At 36.6% G+C, this 17941-nt stretch overlaps 1 protein-coding gene across 6 annotated transcripts in view; it reads left to right on the top strand.

Moving 5' to 3' along the window:
• Positions 1-17941, top strand: part of CBLB (Cbl proto-oncogene B) — a 136112-nt gene that overhangs the window by 98682 nt on the left and 19489 nt on the right. For all 6 annotated transcript variants that reach the window (XM_064467902.1, XM_064467870.1, XM_064467878.1 and 3 more), the window contains exons 11-13: positions 7159-7344; positions 9585-9950; positions 12555-12649. In XM_064467902.1, coding sequence (XP_064323972.1) covers positions 7159-7344; positions 9585-9950; positions 12555-12649 — 647 coding nt within the window. The remainder of the gene's footprint in view (positions 1-7158; positions 7345-9584; positions 9951-12554; positions 12650-17941) is intronic.

Genomic DNA, 17941 nt, shown 5'->3' with positions numbered 1-17941 from the left:
ATCAAAAGAAGGAGCAATAGGTTTTACTATAAGAAGTCTTGGTTTTGGTATCTACCAAGTGCTTGGGTGCTTTGCTGCTTGCTATTTTTTTGTCCTTAATTTCATTATTCAGTGAAAAAAACCTACTTTCTTTCCCTGAATTATCTCTGAAGTTTAAGAACAGTGTTTTCTGCTCTTTGTTAGCCTCTTGAAGCCCTTACTTGAAAATGTTGAATTATCAGATCATTTGGTGATTTTCAGCTGCTGTTTTCTTCTGAAAACTGTTATCAATGGTTGTCCAGTGATGCTCTTAACCACACCACCTGTGTGGAGTATATCATTCTTTATATACACTTTTTGTTATTAATGCCTTCATCAGCTTTGTCTGTTTCCTTTTCCTGCTAAACAGTGTTTCATCAGAGTCTGCTAGAAGAAATGCTTTTTACCTCTATGATATTATGTAGGATTTTACTCTCTCTGAATTTTCCTTTTGTTTCTTATTAATATGAACCTGGTACTGCATAACGGCTGTGTTGTAGTCATTTGATTTGTTGAAACAATGGACGTTAGATGACAAAGACAATAATTTAGTTCTTGCAGTCAACCCGCTGATACTGTTACTTTGTAATCCCAATGAACAAATGATTCAATGCTTATTTTATTGCAAGGATTGTCATATGCTTTCTCAACATAAAGCTGTTAATCCTTGAAAATCAAATGGGCTGCTTTTGTCTCAAATCGCCTGGCTAGACCATGTGGTATTACTGAGAAAATCTTCTTGTGGCATATCTGGCTAGTAGTGAGCTGGGATGTTAAACTTGCTAGAAGACGAGAGTTCCACGGACATGAAGTCCTGATGAAAGTGACGGTAGGGCTTCACGGTGTGTTGCAGAAACATTCAAATCAATCCTTATTGTCCTGAAAGCTTTGTGGAAGGGGCACTGTTAAAATGTTTATAAGCTGTTACTACCAGTTTTCACTATCTTTGGGACTTGGAATATATTCATAATGCAAAGAGTAGTTGCAGTAAACACAGTTTAGAATCACACAGAATCAGGTTCATCACTGATTAAGAGGGTCTGGGTTGGTTTTTAAGTGAGCTTTTCCGGACAAAATGAAAAGCCAAAAAACACTTCTTGGAATTGTCGTCAAAGTGTAAAGAAGATATAATTTTTTTATCACCTGCTGTACCTGTATGAATTATGAATATAAGAGGGATATCAGAAAAATACCAATTCTGCAGTTTATCACTCTGTCTCTGAAGCGTACTTATAAAACGTAAGAGGTATCTGAATTAAGTCCCTGAGGGACCTCAGACTTAATTGCTTTAAGGAAAAGAAAAATCACAAAGCTACTTACTCATTCTTTAATGGAATGAGTAAATGGATACACTTTAAGAAAAATGAATCTTTCTTGCTAGGTGTTGTGTATGAGTCAGCAGCAGCAGCAAATCAGCTGTAACAGAGGCTTCAGAGAAATCCACTGCAATTAGTCTGTTTATCTGCCTCATCAAGCAGCTTTTTTTTTTTTAATTTCCAAGTTGTCTTCAGATATTTCTTTATGAAAGAAAGATGAAAAGTGGTGTTAAAACCTCTGTTATTTGTCTCATCGCTGAGAAATTTCCAGCCCTGTGGTATTAGATTAGCTAATGCAGTTATTGCCTGAAGAGTTCCTTTTCTCAGCTCTATACCGTTCGTGCTAATCAAGCACAACGTTATGAAATGCGCATTAAACAAATGTGCAGATAACAGGCCCTAAAAATGGCTTTTTTTCACTTTGAAAGAGGGCATTTGGGTCTCTAGTAGACTATGCTTATTATTCCATAATGTTTAATATTCCATCGTCCCAATGAATTAAGGGCTATCTGTCACTTTACCTTGTAAAAGACATAACTTGATACACCTCTTTTAAAAAGAGTGAAAGAAAATAAGGAAGATGCATAGTGCAGGAGTTCTTATTAAGAGCAAATAATTTTGAATTCATAAGTGCTAAGATAATTGTTTGATCTAAATAATATTACATGAAAACATAGAGGAAGGCCCTAGCAGTATAGGAGGCTCTAAGGTTTTTGATAGCTTAAAGCAAATTAACATTGTCTAAAAATGTTTTCGTCTAAAACTGGATGAAGTTACCTTATCTGGAGAGTTACCGTCTTCTCTGGTATTAATTGCCTGGCTGTCTGACCAAAAACTGACTGATTCATACTGTTACTTTAAAATGATTATAGGAAATTGTCAAACCTGAAAGCCACTTTTTATCATTATTTGGGTTGTTCCAGCAGAAGCATTAGGTCAAAGTTAACAAATCATGACAAAAGACATTGGCTCTCAAAATATGGGAGGACACTACACTTTTGACTCCTTGCCCTCATTCCCATATTAATAATTTGACTTTTTCTGGTAGTGAAAAAAAGGCATGTATTACATAGTAATAATGTGTTTATCTCATCATATAAAATACGGGAATATACAAAAAAAAAATTTCAGGTATGTATCCAGGTATTCCCTTCAGCTGCACATTCTTAACTCGTACATGCATGTCACTTACTTCTTAATGGTATGCCTGGTTTGTGGGAATTTATTAAAATCATGCCATGCAACAAGAGAGTCCTTAGCTGCTTAGTTATTAGTATTTGAAAGAGGCATAAATGCTGGGAGACAGTGTGCCTCCCTTAGTAAAAATGTATTCTACTGATTCCCTTGGGCAGTGAGGTACTGACTCTCACAGCCTTAACAACCTCTCCCTCCTTCACAAGCATTTTCTTGGGCCAGCAAAGGAAAGATTAAATAAAGAACAATCCTGTCTATGTAAAAAATGTTTACAGCCAGCAGTGTTAAGTGATGTAACTTCATATTCTCATACAAACTTTTAATTCCAGATTATGCTAATCTGTCTAGGTCTCGATTTATCCTAACAAGAAATAACAAATATGTGAGTTACTCGGATTATAAATAAAGAAACTTCAGGGAACTACTTGGAAATTAAAAGTCCACTTCTCGTGTAGGTCTGCTTGGACCTTCTTAGATGTCTCATTATACAATTTATATATTACTGAGTTTGCTCCAGCAGGACATTAACAATCAGGGTAACACTCCTCAGTCAGGCACATGTTAGGATTCGTGTTGAGTATGCTTTTCTTATGTGCCTGTCTGGCAGAAAGGTGTTTGAAGCTAAAACTCTCAATTCAATAGCCCGACTGCTAATATTTCCATCAGAAAAACCTTCACTAGAAATTGTAATCAATGTCAGAAGCAGTCTTATTCTTGACTTTACAGCCGCTAGGGTCAAACCGATACCAGTATGTCTCAGTAATAAATACATTCGATACAATAACACAAGTGTGGTCTGCTCTGCAGTACAATTGCAAAGTAAGTCGTAGCTGCTTTTCCCTTGGCAGCATTCATGCCAACCAGATGAAGTCCGTGTTGTTACAAAGGAGACTGTGTTCTTTTCCTTAATTACATCTTCATTGCACAGGTCTGTGTGTGTTGCAGCAGAGCCCATTTGCGTGCTGAAGGTCTGTCTTCTGTCACTGCCAGTTCATTTGTATTAGTTTGTGTCTTAATTGCTTGCTCGTTTTATCTTTTTGTCGCAGTGCAGCCCTCGTTGCTGCTTTATTTCCAGTCAACAGAAAATATACGGAAAACTCCAGTAGGTGACAAACAGAAAAACTTTAAATCTCTCCGTCCTTAGGGAGACGGCCAAAAAGAGTAGGTATTATGTATGTCTGTTAATGCCCTGGTGCCCACGTGAAGCGCGGCCATCTTGTTGGCCTAGCTGTCAACAAACATGAAATGATGCAGGTAGACAGGTTGGATGGGGGTGGGCAAGAAAAATATGTTTGTTTGTTTTTTTTTTTTAATGGGAATATGGTGGAAAACTGATACTGAATGCTGAAGAAAACCTGTTTGTTGGTGTGGAATATTTGGTTTTCTTTGCTTTATTTTTAGTTTCAGTAGATCTAAACAAGGAATCATAATTTTTAGTTTCTCCTGGCAAAGCATTCTCTCTTCAGCACCAAGCAGTGACAAGGATTAAGTTTCCTTGTAGGGGGGAGAAACTGCTTTTGCTATCAGCTATTCCCCCCACCATCCCCCTCCCCCCCTGCATTTTTCCCCTCCTTATGCCTCAAAATTTACTCTTTGACCTGTTGGCCATCATCAGTTTCTTTTTGAAACCTCTGGGGCCACAGCATGCTCTGATAGCAGTGAGTCTGTAGGCAATAGTAGTTCAGCTATTTTGAAACAAGGCATTGATGTAAGCTTAAATTGAAGTCCTTTCACACACTTAAAACTTGGAAGAATTTCCATTTCATTTTGGCAGTTGTGATTTATCATTCATGGAATATGGTGGGTTGAGATTAATAAATACCAAATATATACGGAACCTGAAGTTTTGGACATAAATTAATCTCCTGTTTCAACAGGATTAAAACCATGTCATGTTCTAAGAATCTTGAATTTTAAATAAATTTTCACATTGTTCTAGTTTTGTTATTGCCTACTACATATTAGGTGTGTCTTTCAGCCACTAGTTTCCATAAATCTGAAAATAACATCAGTCCCCAGTGGGTTTTAAAAGTGAGTATTTCCATGATTTCTGTCTCTGCTGGAGCTGAGCTGTTGTTACGGCAGGAGAAAATAACTCTCACATGGATGAGACCATTGGGCTTACTGAGGGTAGAGCCTATCAATTTGACTAGTGATTCTGTCGAGCAGAACTGTGTAAGAGAAGGTTGTCGTAGAGAAACAGTGATGGATATTCTTAAAATGCTGTCACTGCAATGTTGTTCATCTAGCTGTGGATTCCCATAACTACACACAGTGTGACATTTGAGACTCTGTCAGGTTACCCTCCCAGGAAGTCGAGTTAATTGATGTGATAGTATGACCATTAGAACATCTTAAATTCCAAACAAATGTTTCCTGTCCAGTACTCTGTTTTCAGTATTTCCTATTTTTCGTACTCTTTGCGTCCAACTCCTATTATATATATAGGACTGTTTCTTAGATCTTCCGGAGCAATTCCCTGCTGAGACACAGTGTGTTGTGTAACACCTAAAATGTGGAGGCATACTGCAACGCTTTTGTTTATTTTAAATAATAGTATCTTTTTGGAGACGAGACACGTCCTTATTTGGTTCTATTTCAAACAATTTGGGAAATAAATTAATCTTCTGTCTGATGCTGAAGCCGAAGCATTGAATATATTATATTACATGGCTCTTGGCTTTTAGGAATGCTTGATGGAGTTATAACTAAACTTTGAAAACTAATGCTATTAAATCATACAGTGTTTATTATGCTACTTAACTGCTAGATGCTTTCTGTTAAGGAAAATGAATTGACATTCAGTTTATAGTTATTTTATAATTATGGTTGCTCGGGCATGCTTGTGAGATACATATCTAGCTTAGTTATTCAACTTTCCATAATGCTCAGAGAGGCTAAGCACCTCACAGTCATTCATGTGGTTATCCTCAAGGTCAGGAACATTCACCAGTTAAAGGAAACAAAGAAAGTTTAAGGATTATATGCAAGCTATTTAATATGAACATTGTGACCACTTTATAAAAACGAGAAACTGGGAAGCTTCTGGTAGCCATGAAGAGCAAGAAGCTTGAGTTGCTCAGTCTCTTGAAATTGAATGTGTAGTTGTGACACCGAGCTTACACATGTAGACCAAGTGGTAAGACCCTACGTATCAAAAAAAAAAAAAATTGTCTGGCAATGGAATTCGACCTCAGCCTTCTAGCTCTTCCAGACCTCCTCACTCCTCTGTCTCATTTTTTCTTGCAGCATTACCCAGTAATACTGTGGTAGCTCCTATTCCAGAAGGAAATCTGGTAGCAATCCCAATTGTATAGGACAGAATATTAAACTAAGTTGTAGTGCATTGGGTAAGGAGTCAGTATACTAGATTCTTGTCCTGGATCTCCTCTGCAATTTATGAAGTTTTCAGATCCTTTAACATAGTCACTATATGTAAAGAAAGGCAGCGTTGTTTACTTGTCTACCTTGTTAAAGAACTTCCTAGTCCCATCCCTGTCATCACTATGGGATGTATAGCATTGGTGAGAAAAAGCTTACAAAAAGAAAGGAAAGGTTTTCATCAAAGTGATTTCGTTTAGAGATGGGTGCGTTTTTGTGAGCAATTTTATATGCTTGCTTTAAGAAAACGGCAGATTGTTAGCCTCTGTAGGCAGGTTGTATAGTGAGAATACTGGGATGCCTCAGTGCACAAGTGGCCTGAGGCTGATGCTCGGTGTGAATCTCTTCCAGGTACTCCTGTCTACTGTCAGGGGAAGCAAAGAACAGCATAAACATCCAGGTTTGCTTATAGTACACTGATACAAATACAGTGGGTTCACAGAAGTAACTTTAACTGATTTATGCAAACAACTCAACTGTGTTTGTTAAACTTCAGCCAGATGAGGTTCAGGAGCTACTTGCAAAAATGGATGGAGTTTGTATTGAGGATTGAAATCTTTGGTTCTGATGAAAGACTTGAAAGGACAAGTCAACCAAAAAAAAAAAGATGATGGTTAAGTGTGTGTGTGCCATTAATTTAGTATTTGCTAAAATGGGAACCTGAATAGTCCTAAAATGATTTTTGTAAATCAGCAAATAAATGAGGAAAGAAATAACTGCTTTGTCTACTGGTTTGCTGATGATTTTGATTTGTAAGTTTTCAGAAGACAGATACGTTCCATTTTCTATGGAAGTATGATTTGAAAATGGGCTGTAGTTAACAGACAATATCATAGGCATCCAGCTTTTAAAAGACAGGTATAGAATTTTTGGCAGAGTACTCTCTATGAATAAAAAGATCATCAAGAGTAGCAGTATTACAGTAGAATGTCTACATTTGGGATTGTTTCCTTTTGTATGGCAATGATTGCTTGGTTTTTAAAGAAATTACTGGAATATATATACTTTTATTTTCATCACAAGTGAACATGGATCTTAGTTTTGAGGTAGAATGACTTGTTGACTTCTTTTTAAGTACCATAATCTGAATACCTATACTGTCTACTAACTAAGAGCAACAGGGTGACCATTATGATAAATGAGTGTTAGTTAGTACCTGACAAGTATCAAATATTTTAGTCATGGAATGGAAGTTGTATACTTGGTCATCAGGTAAATGCTAGTAATATTTTCTTTTTCTGTGTTGAAGTGCAATGAGAGGCAGAATTCACCAGTGACTTCCCCAGGATCTTCCCCTCTTGCACAAAGAAGAAAACCCCTTCCAGACCCCCTGCAAATCCCACATCTTAGTCTTCCACCTGTACCTCCTCGTCTGGATCTTATTCAGAAGGGAGTAGCACGGTCGCCATGTGCCAGCCCAACTGGATCACCAAAGGTAAGTCTTATTGAACCATTATTTCTTTATATACGAATACTGAGAAATTGTATTTGGTTGTTTTCAAGGTGAGCTTGCTTTGCTATTTTGGAAGATAGAGTATTATAAAATTTTCCATGTGTATTTTCTTTTTCAGGAGATTTCTCTGTCCAGAAGAACTTTAATTCCTTGTAGTTTAGCAAAAATTGAGATAGATCCACATTGATGACATCTCTTATCTCCCTCAGTTAACTTTGGCAAGTGCCTGTCCCTTTGCATAGTACCTTACATAGTCAGATGTCTATTTTGGTCGAATGTGACCTCTGTTTGTCTGATGGTTATATTGCCCTTGGTTATGGTGAGAATTTTAAACACATTGCTGTAATGGATCAATTCTGTAATAAACCCTGATTCATGAAAATAAATAGAAATGAAAGTTTCTTGAAAATAGATTTTAAGGTCATTATCTCATTTAAATTGTATGCTGAGCTCTGATGATGATTTATGCTCAATTTCCACAGTATCCTTACAAGAAAAATACGTGCAGATACACTGCTTTCAAAACCTTAACTGCATATATTAAGACTCAAGTTTCAAGGGAAATAATAATGACTCTATAGCTAACAAATCATATGCTGTGGTTTGTGAAACTAATGATGGTAAAGAGTTAATGATTTTTTGAGTGGATAAGCATGAATGAGAACAAATACTGTTTCTTGCTGTCTATTATGAATTGATCATTTTGTTGTGATTGCTGTATAGAGAGGGGGAATTAGATTTAAATTTTGATTTATAGATGATTAATTCAAATTCAAGTTCAAAACATGACTTGAAACCTGTGTGCTCGTAATAATCCAAGATGAAGTACCCTCTTTATTTTGTCATGTTTTTACTTCAAGCTTGAAAATCAACCTCTCTTTAAGATCCTAGCAGTTCATAATTTAGAGGAAAATCTAGAAGTTCGAACAGTTTCTGTAAGCTCCTTTAATAATTTTTTATATTATACAAGGGAATTTATAACACATCGAGGATATATGCTAAATTATTGGCACAGCCATCAAAAATTAATTTTACAATAGTGTTTTTTTACAAAGTTCATGTCTTATAAAAACCAGAAAATCAGAAATACCATTAATATTGCTATACATTTTTCAGTGACATTATTTTGAAAAATGCTGGCTTTTATCTTGAAACTTTTCTTGAAAAAAAAATACTGTTGGGGGTGAAAGGGAAATAAGATGGGGGCAACATGGAATAATTTCATATTTCTAAAAACTTCATATTAAAAAAAAATAAAAGACAATTTAGACCTGCCAAGGCTACTACTTCAGTCAAAAACTCTTTTTCTGTAATGAAAAACTATAACTATAAGCTCTAACAAAAAATCTGCACCTACCCATTATGTTCCTGCCTTGACAGTGAGAATAACTATTTTTCTTCAGAAGCAGCTGAATTAAACACTTCTTTATTTAATATACTGTCCTATTTATATGAATAGACCTGCCAGCAGAATAACTTCATTTTCTATCTAGGGAATGTGTTGAGGTGCTTCTCAAAGAATAATGGGCTAGCTTGTGAAGTGAGAGCAAACACTATTCTTTAAAACTTCTGTGGACTCCCATTTCTTCAAGTGGTAATAATATGCAGGCTTACCAGAGTCCATGAAAATTATACCTTCCAAGGGAGATCATCTTGCCTGTATTTCTTATGGTAGCTGGTGGTAAGAGAAAAGCATTTCATAAAGACCTGGCCCAAGTGTTACTTTGTAAAATGCTGTTAGTAACTCGCCCCGAGGGAAAATGTTTAGGTTTTATCAGATTTGTGCTCTTAGAAGCTATACGGTTACCTGTATAAGTTTTGGTTTTCTCCTTTTCTGGTAACTTGGTTTTCAGCTTTTTCCAGACATTCCTCAGAATTCATTTCAGCAGCTAAATAAGCAATTCAAAGGATCAAAGCAAAGGATTCTGTAAAAAAGTTATGGGTCAGGTAAATCTGCCTCAGTCAGTTTTCTTTTCACACATCCACCTCCTTCCTTGGGTTACTCATACAACAGCAGAAATGGGAGCATGCTTTCTGAAGAGAGGCCAGGTTGTCTGCAGAATGCAGAGACAAGACTAACATTTAACCTACTTGAAAGTACTCTTGTGATGCCTTGAAAAATATCCCAATTAGAAATGGTAAAGCCATAATTGATCATGAGAGAAATATGCATGCCTATATGTTAACTTTTTTTTTTTTTTTCAACTTACTGTGTTGTTTAGTCTTCTCCTTGTATGGTGAGGAAACAAGACAAACCTCTGCCAGCACCACCACCTCCCTTGCGTGATCCTCCACCTCCTCCACCGGAAAGACCCCCTCCAATTCCACCAGACAACAGGATAAGTAGACACCTCCATCATCCGGAAAGCGTGCCTTCCAGAGACCAGCCGATGCCCCTTGAAGGCTGGTGTCCCAGAGACGTGTTTGGGACGAGTCAGTTAGCAGGATGTCGAATAGGGAGTGATGCTTCTCCCAAACCAGGACTGACTGCAGTTTCAAACATAAATGGAAGGCACAACCGCATAAGTTCTGATCCAGGATTTATGAGGAAACATAGGCGTCACGAGCTGCCTGCAGAAGGTGCCAAGGTATGAAATGAGTTGAATGTGTAGAATCCTAATTTGATTCCCTACTGCAGTGCTGGCCTTCATTGACTAAGGTACTGTTTATATTGGTCAGTGCTGATCTGCTGTTTCTGAATCTTTCCTGTTGATATTTAATAATAAGCTGGTCATAAAGAAATTGTTAAATACTGTAATTTGTAAAGCAACAGTACGTGGGGGTCTAAGTGACAATTTTAACATGAAACCTTCAGAAATGGCTTGGAGAGAAAACTCTAGATTTGCTACATTCTTTTAGCAAATTATCCACACCGTTGGTGCATGATGATAATATAGCACTGTGTGCAGTAATATAGTTACATAGCATCTCAGGTCCACTTTGGAAGTGTCTTATGCCAAAAACGTGTATATATTTGCTGATGGAATAGTAGATATTCCAGTTATGTCTGTCATAGTTGAGGTGAAGACCTGGAAACTCTTCAATCTCTAGTGTATGCAATACATACAGATGATGTGTACAAATATACTTAAATTGTCAGATTTAATATTCTGCAGGTCAGTTGTGTTGTTCAGCAATAAAACATTATTTTCAAAAGAGCATTAAATTAGTAATCATGTTCGGTATACTCTAATGGAAAAATTCTAACCTGCCTTGACCCTAAGAAAGAGGAAACAAATACATCCAAAGCGAAGCTGAATGTAGAATTATTTATTGTATCTTTTAACACTGGCTATATGCGCAGCATCCTTGAAAGTGCTCAGTGGCACAACCCCAGTTTGATTTGGTCTTATCATCAGTACTCTAAGCCTTATTTGGGATAATTAGCATTGCAACTCCCTTTTTCTTTGTCAATTGTTTATATTAATACACATGTCTGTAGCTGTATGTTTCCTCCTTTGTACTTAAAACAGAACTCCATCTGCTGGAGTTGCACGTTGTTATAATTTGTCTGTAGCAGCTTTGGACTTCTCTTGCACAACTGTCCGGTGTAATGTCCAATAATCCATTGTCAGTGCTGAGGGTATCCAGAGGTGTCACTTGCAACCTTTCCACTGATTGTCTAGCTTGGTTTGGCTAGGGAGCATCTGCTTGTCACCCACAGGAGAAACATGTTTTCCTGTCCTTGGTTGCAGTGAATAGTATGCATGTATATAACTATGGTGTTTCTTTTATCAAAAACCTTGAAGGATTGTTTCTATGTGTTAATTGAAGGTATCTGGGGAAGAGAGTGTAGAGGGAGTAGCTCTAGTATTCGGCAGCCTCAGACAACTTGGAAGGCTATGTACAGTTGGGGAGGTGAAGGTTTGGAAAGAGATCAAGTGGTGATGGCCTAAGAAAAATTCCTAGTTCAGCTCTAATCAGTTTTATCAAGCAGCTCAATAATTTATTCATACAGCAGGTTATTAAAAGCTGCTTTTAGTCTTTTTTTTTTTCTTTTGTTCCTCTTGAAGACTACATAGGTAGTGCTAAAAAGGATGGATTTGTGGTTAAGTCACGGTAGTTATCAATCATCCATTTTTCCTCTCTATTTGCTTTTCCCAAGGTCACAAGCTATTTAACCTTTGTATCTCTATTTAATTTTTTTTTTATATGGATGTTTTGGTTATTTTGAAAGTATGTTACAGAAATTCAATGAGTATTGGTAAAGAACATTGGCATATATGATGAAAGGTGCTTAAGAAGTCCATGATGTTATATATATAATTAAAATGTCGCTTTACCAGCATTGAGGCAAACCACCAAAATTTTACTTACAGCTAGGCTGTTGTTTAAAATGCTGTAGCTTTTCATCTGCTTTTAAAAGGATACTGGGTTTATATCTTCATATAGCATTCCAGTTGTCTGGTGCAGTACTGAGGTTGATGGAATGCGTACTTCGCAAATCAGAGTAACCACTCAGTGCAGAAGTGCCACTGTAGTCTGGAGAAGTTACATATGTATTTCTTTAACCAAATGCCATTTGGATACACAGAGTCGTATAGGTTGGAAAAGACCTTTAAGATCATCGAGTCCAACCTCTCATCTTCAAGTTATAGACCTAAGCTATTTGGTTAAATAGCTTACTGACAACTCTGAATTATTGTTTCAGGCTGTATGCACATTCACTAGGGAAATACTTAATGAATTTTCATCCATGAGTCATATATCAATTGTAATATCATCTTTTTGCTATTGGTAAAAGCCAAGAATCAGGAAGACAATGTTGTGGGTAAGGACTGGATTCTGGCAGGCACTGTATCACAGAGTTCTAAAAAACATTAATATATTTAGCATTCTGTACCTGTTGTTTTCCCACTGTACTTACATCTCTTACTTTGATTGATTTGCAGTCTTGAAATCTTAATTTCCCCCCAAGCAGTTCAGCTGTAACTGAGTAGTCCATCTAGTAACCATGATGTGGAACTCCCTCTTTTGGTGAGGTTTTAAACTAATGTGTTCTACAGGTCCCAAATGCGGTGAGCTAAAACAGGTATGCGAGAGTCACTGCAGAGAATAGCTCTGTAGTGTCAACTTCTAGGAAAGCCTTTATCCATAATCTTCTCAAGGTCTATTTTGTAATAACTAGTTGATGAACATCCATGGTGATAAATGGGAGGAGTGACTCACTGTAACACCTGTGCGATTTTTAGGTCTTTTCAAATGGTCATCTGAAAAATGAAGAATATGACGTCCCTCCACGGCTTTCACCCCCTCTTCCAGCTGCCTCCATCATCCCTAGTATAAAGTAAGTTAACTTTATTTGCAAAAGCAATGGGTTATTTAATGCTAGATAATGGCACTGGTTCTCTGGTGCTTAAAGAAAAACGGGGAAAAAGAAACAAATAAAATGAACTAATATAACCTGGTGATACATTTTCCATGAACTCTAATGTGGCTTTACAAAGGAAACATAAATTGTATTGATTAAGTGGGAGCAGTTCTAATGTTAAATGAACATACTACATTTTTATAGGAACAGAGAATAAATTGTGGCAGATCTTGCTCGCAGGCATTTGGCAGTGGGAGCAGACACTGTCTGGTTTTGCTTCCACTACTACTACAGAAGTGTGATCAGAGCTATTTATTGCAGGAGATGAGAGATTCAAGAGAAAGTACTAAGGATAAAGGGTGTAATATGTGTGCGTACTGTCTCTAATCTAGTCATGCTTTCTGGGCTTCCTACACATAAAGCTTTATCCAGGGTTTGCACCAGTATCTTCTCTTTCTTGTGGGTTTAAAAGAAAAAAAAAAAAGGAAAGAAAGAAAAAAAACCCCAATCAACCAAACGAAAACACAAAAACCACAAATAAAAACCCACAACAAAACAAACAAACAAACAAAAACATTTTGTATCCACTTTAAATGGAGCCCACCTACCTGAGGTCCAGAATGTCGTTTGGGAAATTTTGTCGTTTCAAGTTGCAGACTACTCGTAGTCTTCCAATAACATGGCTGTTTATGTGGTACCAAGATGTTGCTGTGTTTAGCGAGTATCTTTGGACTTTGAATCACACAGGTTTTTCTACAGAACAAGAGGTATTTAAAATAGAAAGCTTGGGAGTGCTATGAAGCAGTTTGTCAATTTTTTGTGTTTTTGTAAGGAAATCGGGGCATATAGCAATGCTTGAGGTTATCCTACAGTTTCTTTCCAATGTACTCCATGTGATTCTTGCTGTTAAATAAAAATAATTGGGCAGTCAGTATATATTAATACTGAGAATCTTCCCATTAGTGTTATAATTTTGCCGTACCTTCAGCACTCTTCCCATTGTTGTTCAGTTAGTGGTAACACAAAAGGCAAATATATTTCAGCATTTCATTAATATGCTGGGTTTTTTCTTCCTAAGTGCTAGAATAAAGGTGCAGGGGAGCATTGACTTTTTCATTCAGAAGCATGTGTTCAGGTGAAGTAATTGCCAAGTTGAATCTCTCCATGTTTACTTTCAGTTCAGAAGCAAATTTTAGAATGTTATTCAGACAGTTTTGTAATTGAATGTTGTTGTGTAACCTGATCGGGTATCACAAGAGTACCGTTTGGATACCTCATGTAATCAATCCCCTTGGACTGACTACTCCTTCCATGATACAATGCAACTCCTGGGATGTTCCACACCCTGTCAGTCAGAAAGAGAAAGCAATAACTCTGATAGACAAACTAAATACTTTCATATTCCAAAGCAAATTGAATTCTGGAGAAAGGAAGTTTCTTATTTTTATTTTTCATAGTGTTGAAATAACAAAACATTCTGCTTCATGAAGAAATAGTGTGCGGCAATATTTACGTGGAATAACTGGGGGTTATCTTCAAATACCTTCAAAAATAGAAAGTTTAATAATTCCACCAACCACAACAATTGCTTTCAAAAAAATAACCTAAATAATATTTAGCACGATTTCATTTGAATTGTCGGAGAGAATATTTTTACAGTGTATTTTTCCTCCCATTAAATTGGCTGCACTAAGCCCTCATAAATATGTTGAACTGTACTTGATCCAAAATACTCTTGCTTTCCACAACTGTGCTATTGCAATCAATCTGGTGCAAGTTTCTCCTTTTTTTATTATTTTTTTTATTTTTCTTCCTACTTTCTGATCTCTGCAGAGTTGTTGCTTGAGAGCTAGTTTGTTTCATACAGCTGCAGGCATTTTATTTTTTCTAGTTATTATAATAAGTCTGTAATTTCAAAGGTTTGCCTGAAGGCTACATTGACCATGAATGAAATGGTCAATGAAATGATGAGGAGGCAACATGAACCTTAGTCGAAACTTCATGATCCTAAAATATCCCTACTTAACGTGTTTGGTCAGTTTTTACTGAATAAGGCATGACAAATATGACATTTCTCCTTTTATTCTTTACTAAATTACATTAATAGAAGAACACTAGTGGCTTTTTTCTGGAAACAATGCCAATTTATTTTCATGTTACTAAATTGTTTATTATTAACTATACTTTAATAATGAATTGTTGGACTCAGGTTAACCAAGCATATGATTTTTATTTTCTGCTCAGCCACTGTGTTGCCGACCCTACATGTTAAAATAGTTATTTGTTTATTGGACTGCTGTAATTATGTCAGATTATTTTTAGCAGCTTTGATCAAATTGCTATTTTCTTATTGAAAAAATAAGTAAAACTTGTCAAAGATAGAGAACCATTATTCCCCCAAACTTAGAAATTTACACATTAAATACTGTTTGTTTTATTCCGATGAGTAGGTCCCATTTTGCTACATCAGTAGAAAAAAAAAAATCACCCACTTTGTCTCAAAAGTGCTTTATAGCACTGCAGTGTTTTCTGTGAGAGAGTGTCTATTTTTGAGTGTGTAATGAGACATCCAAATACCTTTTGTGTTCTATAGATACATTAGGAATATCTAGTTGCTTTGAGGTAGTTGAGGGAAAAATAGCACCGAAAGGTACTTCTCTTGCTATCCCTTCTATCTTTCTTAGAAACTTTGAAGGTGAAATCATAGTTCCATTAAAGGCAACTGTGGCTTCAAAATCCTGGCTCCCTTGAAATCAGCCGTTGGCATGGCACTTCTCCAGCAGTGTTAGGAGGAGCTCTGCTGGCGTGCAGGTTCTAGAGATCTGAGGGATGATGCTCTGGAGGACACAACGTGCCCTTAGCTCATAGTTTGACAGGCCACTGAGTTTGGATGCATCAGCTGTTCTGTGGTAATTCACGCTGCGTTGCAGGCTTACGCTGTGATAAATAGAAACCTGCGTTCTCCTCTATGAAAGAAGGTGAACTATTTTATACATACTTTGGTTTTAAGGATAGAGCACATTCAAGGGCAATTGGCAAGTGTTGACTGGATCATGTGGTCCATATAATTTAACACTTACTTTGCTGAAGCAGAGTTTGCTTGAGGCCTTACAAGATTAAAGCTTTTGTCTGCACTAGCAAGTAGTACTCTGCATAGGACAGAGGGTTGATAGTAAGGACCTGACGTCTGTACTGTACATGTAATGGAGCAGCAGTTCAACTAGCTGTAGTTCTTGTTCCATGAATGTGAACAGTCTTTAGCAATCGGGACATAGTAGGGGCACACTTGGAGTGTATCATGTATTTTAGTTTAATCTGAAAAGTATTCAAGTTGTGCACTTCTCAGTGCGAATCAAAGCATGGCAAGTGGGGAGATTAAAGGGATTCATTTCAAAAGCACAGTCCTGATCCGGACTGGAATACATGGACTGCAAGTTCATCGTGCCTCAGTTCCGTGAATCGGTTTACCAGCAAATGATGGAAGGGGAACCTTTCCGTGGAATACTTCAAAATAAGTGTGAAATTAAGTGGCTTGAGAAAAATGAATTCCCACATCTTTTCCTGTTTTGCCTTTGGCCCTTGGTGCTCAGTAGGATAAGAGAGATTGATATCTAGCCGTCTGTTCAACAAACCAGAAAATACAAAGTCATCACTTACCGGAATGTAATTCTGACTTTCAATTTTAAAATATTTCCATTTAAGGAGTAGGAGGGGGAACTAGAGAGTATATAAATACAGGGTACTGGTCAGATTTATATTACTCTGTACACAGATCATCTAAAGATGTAAGAGCAGTTAAATTTTTAAAAGTGTATTTATAGAAAATTTCACCAGCTTGATAAACAGACGCCTAAGTGTTTCATGTCTTCGCTTACAATGACAACGTTCATCTGTTTAGTTACAAAAAACTGTAAAATATTTGTCTATTTATCTTACTAGGTGGTTTTGTGTAGAACAATAAAGTTACTCTTAGAACAATAGAGATTTAATAAAACTATTTGATCTTGAAGTCATTTCAATAATCATGGAGAAAATGGGATAGACATCTAGCAGAACAATGCAAAAGATGTTGGGAGTCAAATACCATTACAACTGGAGTAAATTGGAAAAGTGACATAATTTTTTTAAAAAATATGAATTCTGAAATGTTAATAAAATATTATGTAAGTATGGGACAACTTACTGTCCTAAATTTTTATTTTAATTTTAATTTCTTAAATTTACTTTACTGGAGAGTATGTTAGCTATATGTTAGTACTCTAACTCTTCTACTGCTTTACAAATCAAAAGCACCTTTCCAATATTAATCACATAATAATGTTTACAGTCTGGCAAATATTTTCCTTACTTTGAAGGTAGGGAAACAGAGACTTTACTAGTGTCAAGGACTTGTCTAAGGCTAGGCAGTATCCAGAAGCAGGAGACTTGGAACTTATGTCTTGGAACTTTAATAATAGCTCCAAACCGGTAACAATTTCTCAGCAGTGCGATAATGTTGGGAAATTGATTTTGGCGTATGTATACACACTGGTATCCTGTGAATAAAGGTGTAGCTTTGTTGTAACACAAGTTAGGTTCTTGTGTCTACTGAACAAATAAGGAAAAAAGCAGGGACGTGAACTAGGTAAAGAGGGGAAAACTTTTTTTGTATTCCTTGAGTATAGCAAATTTATTTAATTTGTAAATTGTCAGTAAGTAAATCCTCCAGCTTTCCTGTCTGAGAACTGTTTTTATCAGGAAGCTGGTAAGACTAGCTATTATAATGCTGTACTTAGTTCAGATGATGATTAGGCTCTCAGTAGATTTCCTTTAAAAAATTAACCTAATTCACAGTATTCTGGGAATCAAAATCTCTCCTATAACCAGCTTCGGATAGGGCCTTCAGAGAAGGGGGGTTTTGGTTGGTTTTTTCCCCAGCCTTTTAAGAGGGCTTCAACCGATACTACCAACCTGGTTTGGTCAGTATTGGGCATTCGGCATTGGTCAGCATTGGACATTTCTGGTCTAGATATTAATATTGCAAAAATTGCTATCTGCAGAAGCCAGCAATTCAATTTGTGATTGTTTTCAAAAAACACAGGCTTATATATACTAATATACAAAAAGATCTCCAGAGCATGCTGGATTGTCACGTAAGAATGATTGCACATGCACAAAAATGAGAAAATATATTCTTTGTGGGCCTTTCAACTGTCTACCTGAGAATGCTACAGAGTTCTCATTGTCCCAGTTCATTTTTGCTTTCTCTTCTTTAAATGGCGGTACAGC

The sequence above is a fragment of the Phalacrocorax carbo genome, chromosome 1, assembly GCF_963921805.1.
Source record: "Phalacrocorax carbo chromosome 1, bPhaCar2.1, whole genome shotgun sequence".
Classification (NCBI taxonomy): domain Eukaryota; kingdom Metazoa; phylum Chordata; class Aves; order Suliformes; family Phalacrocoracidae; genus Phalacrocorax; species Phalacrocorax carbo.
This window is presented reverse-complemented; position numbering and strand designations above follow the sequence as displayed.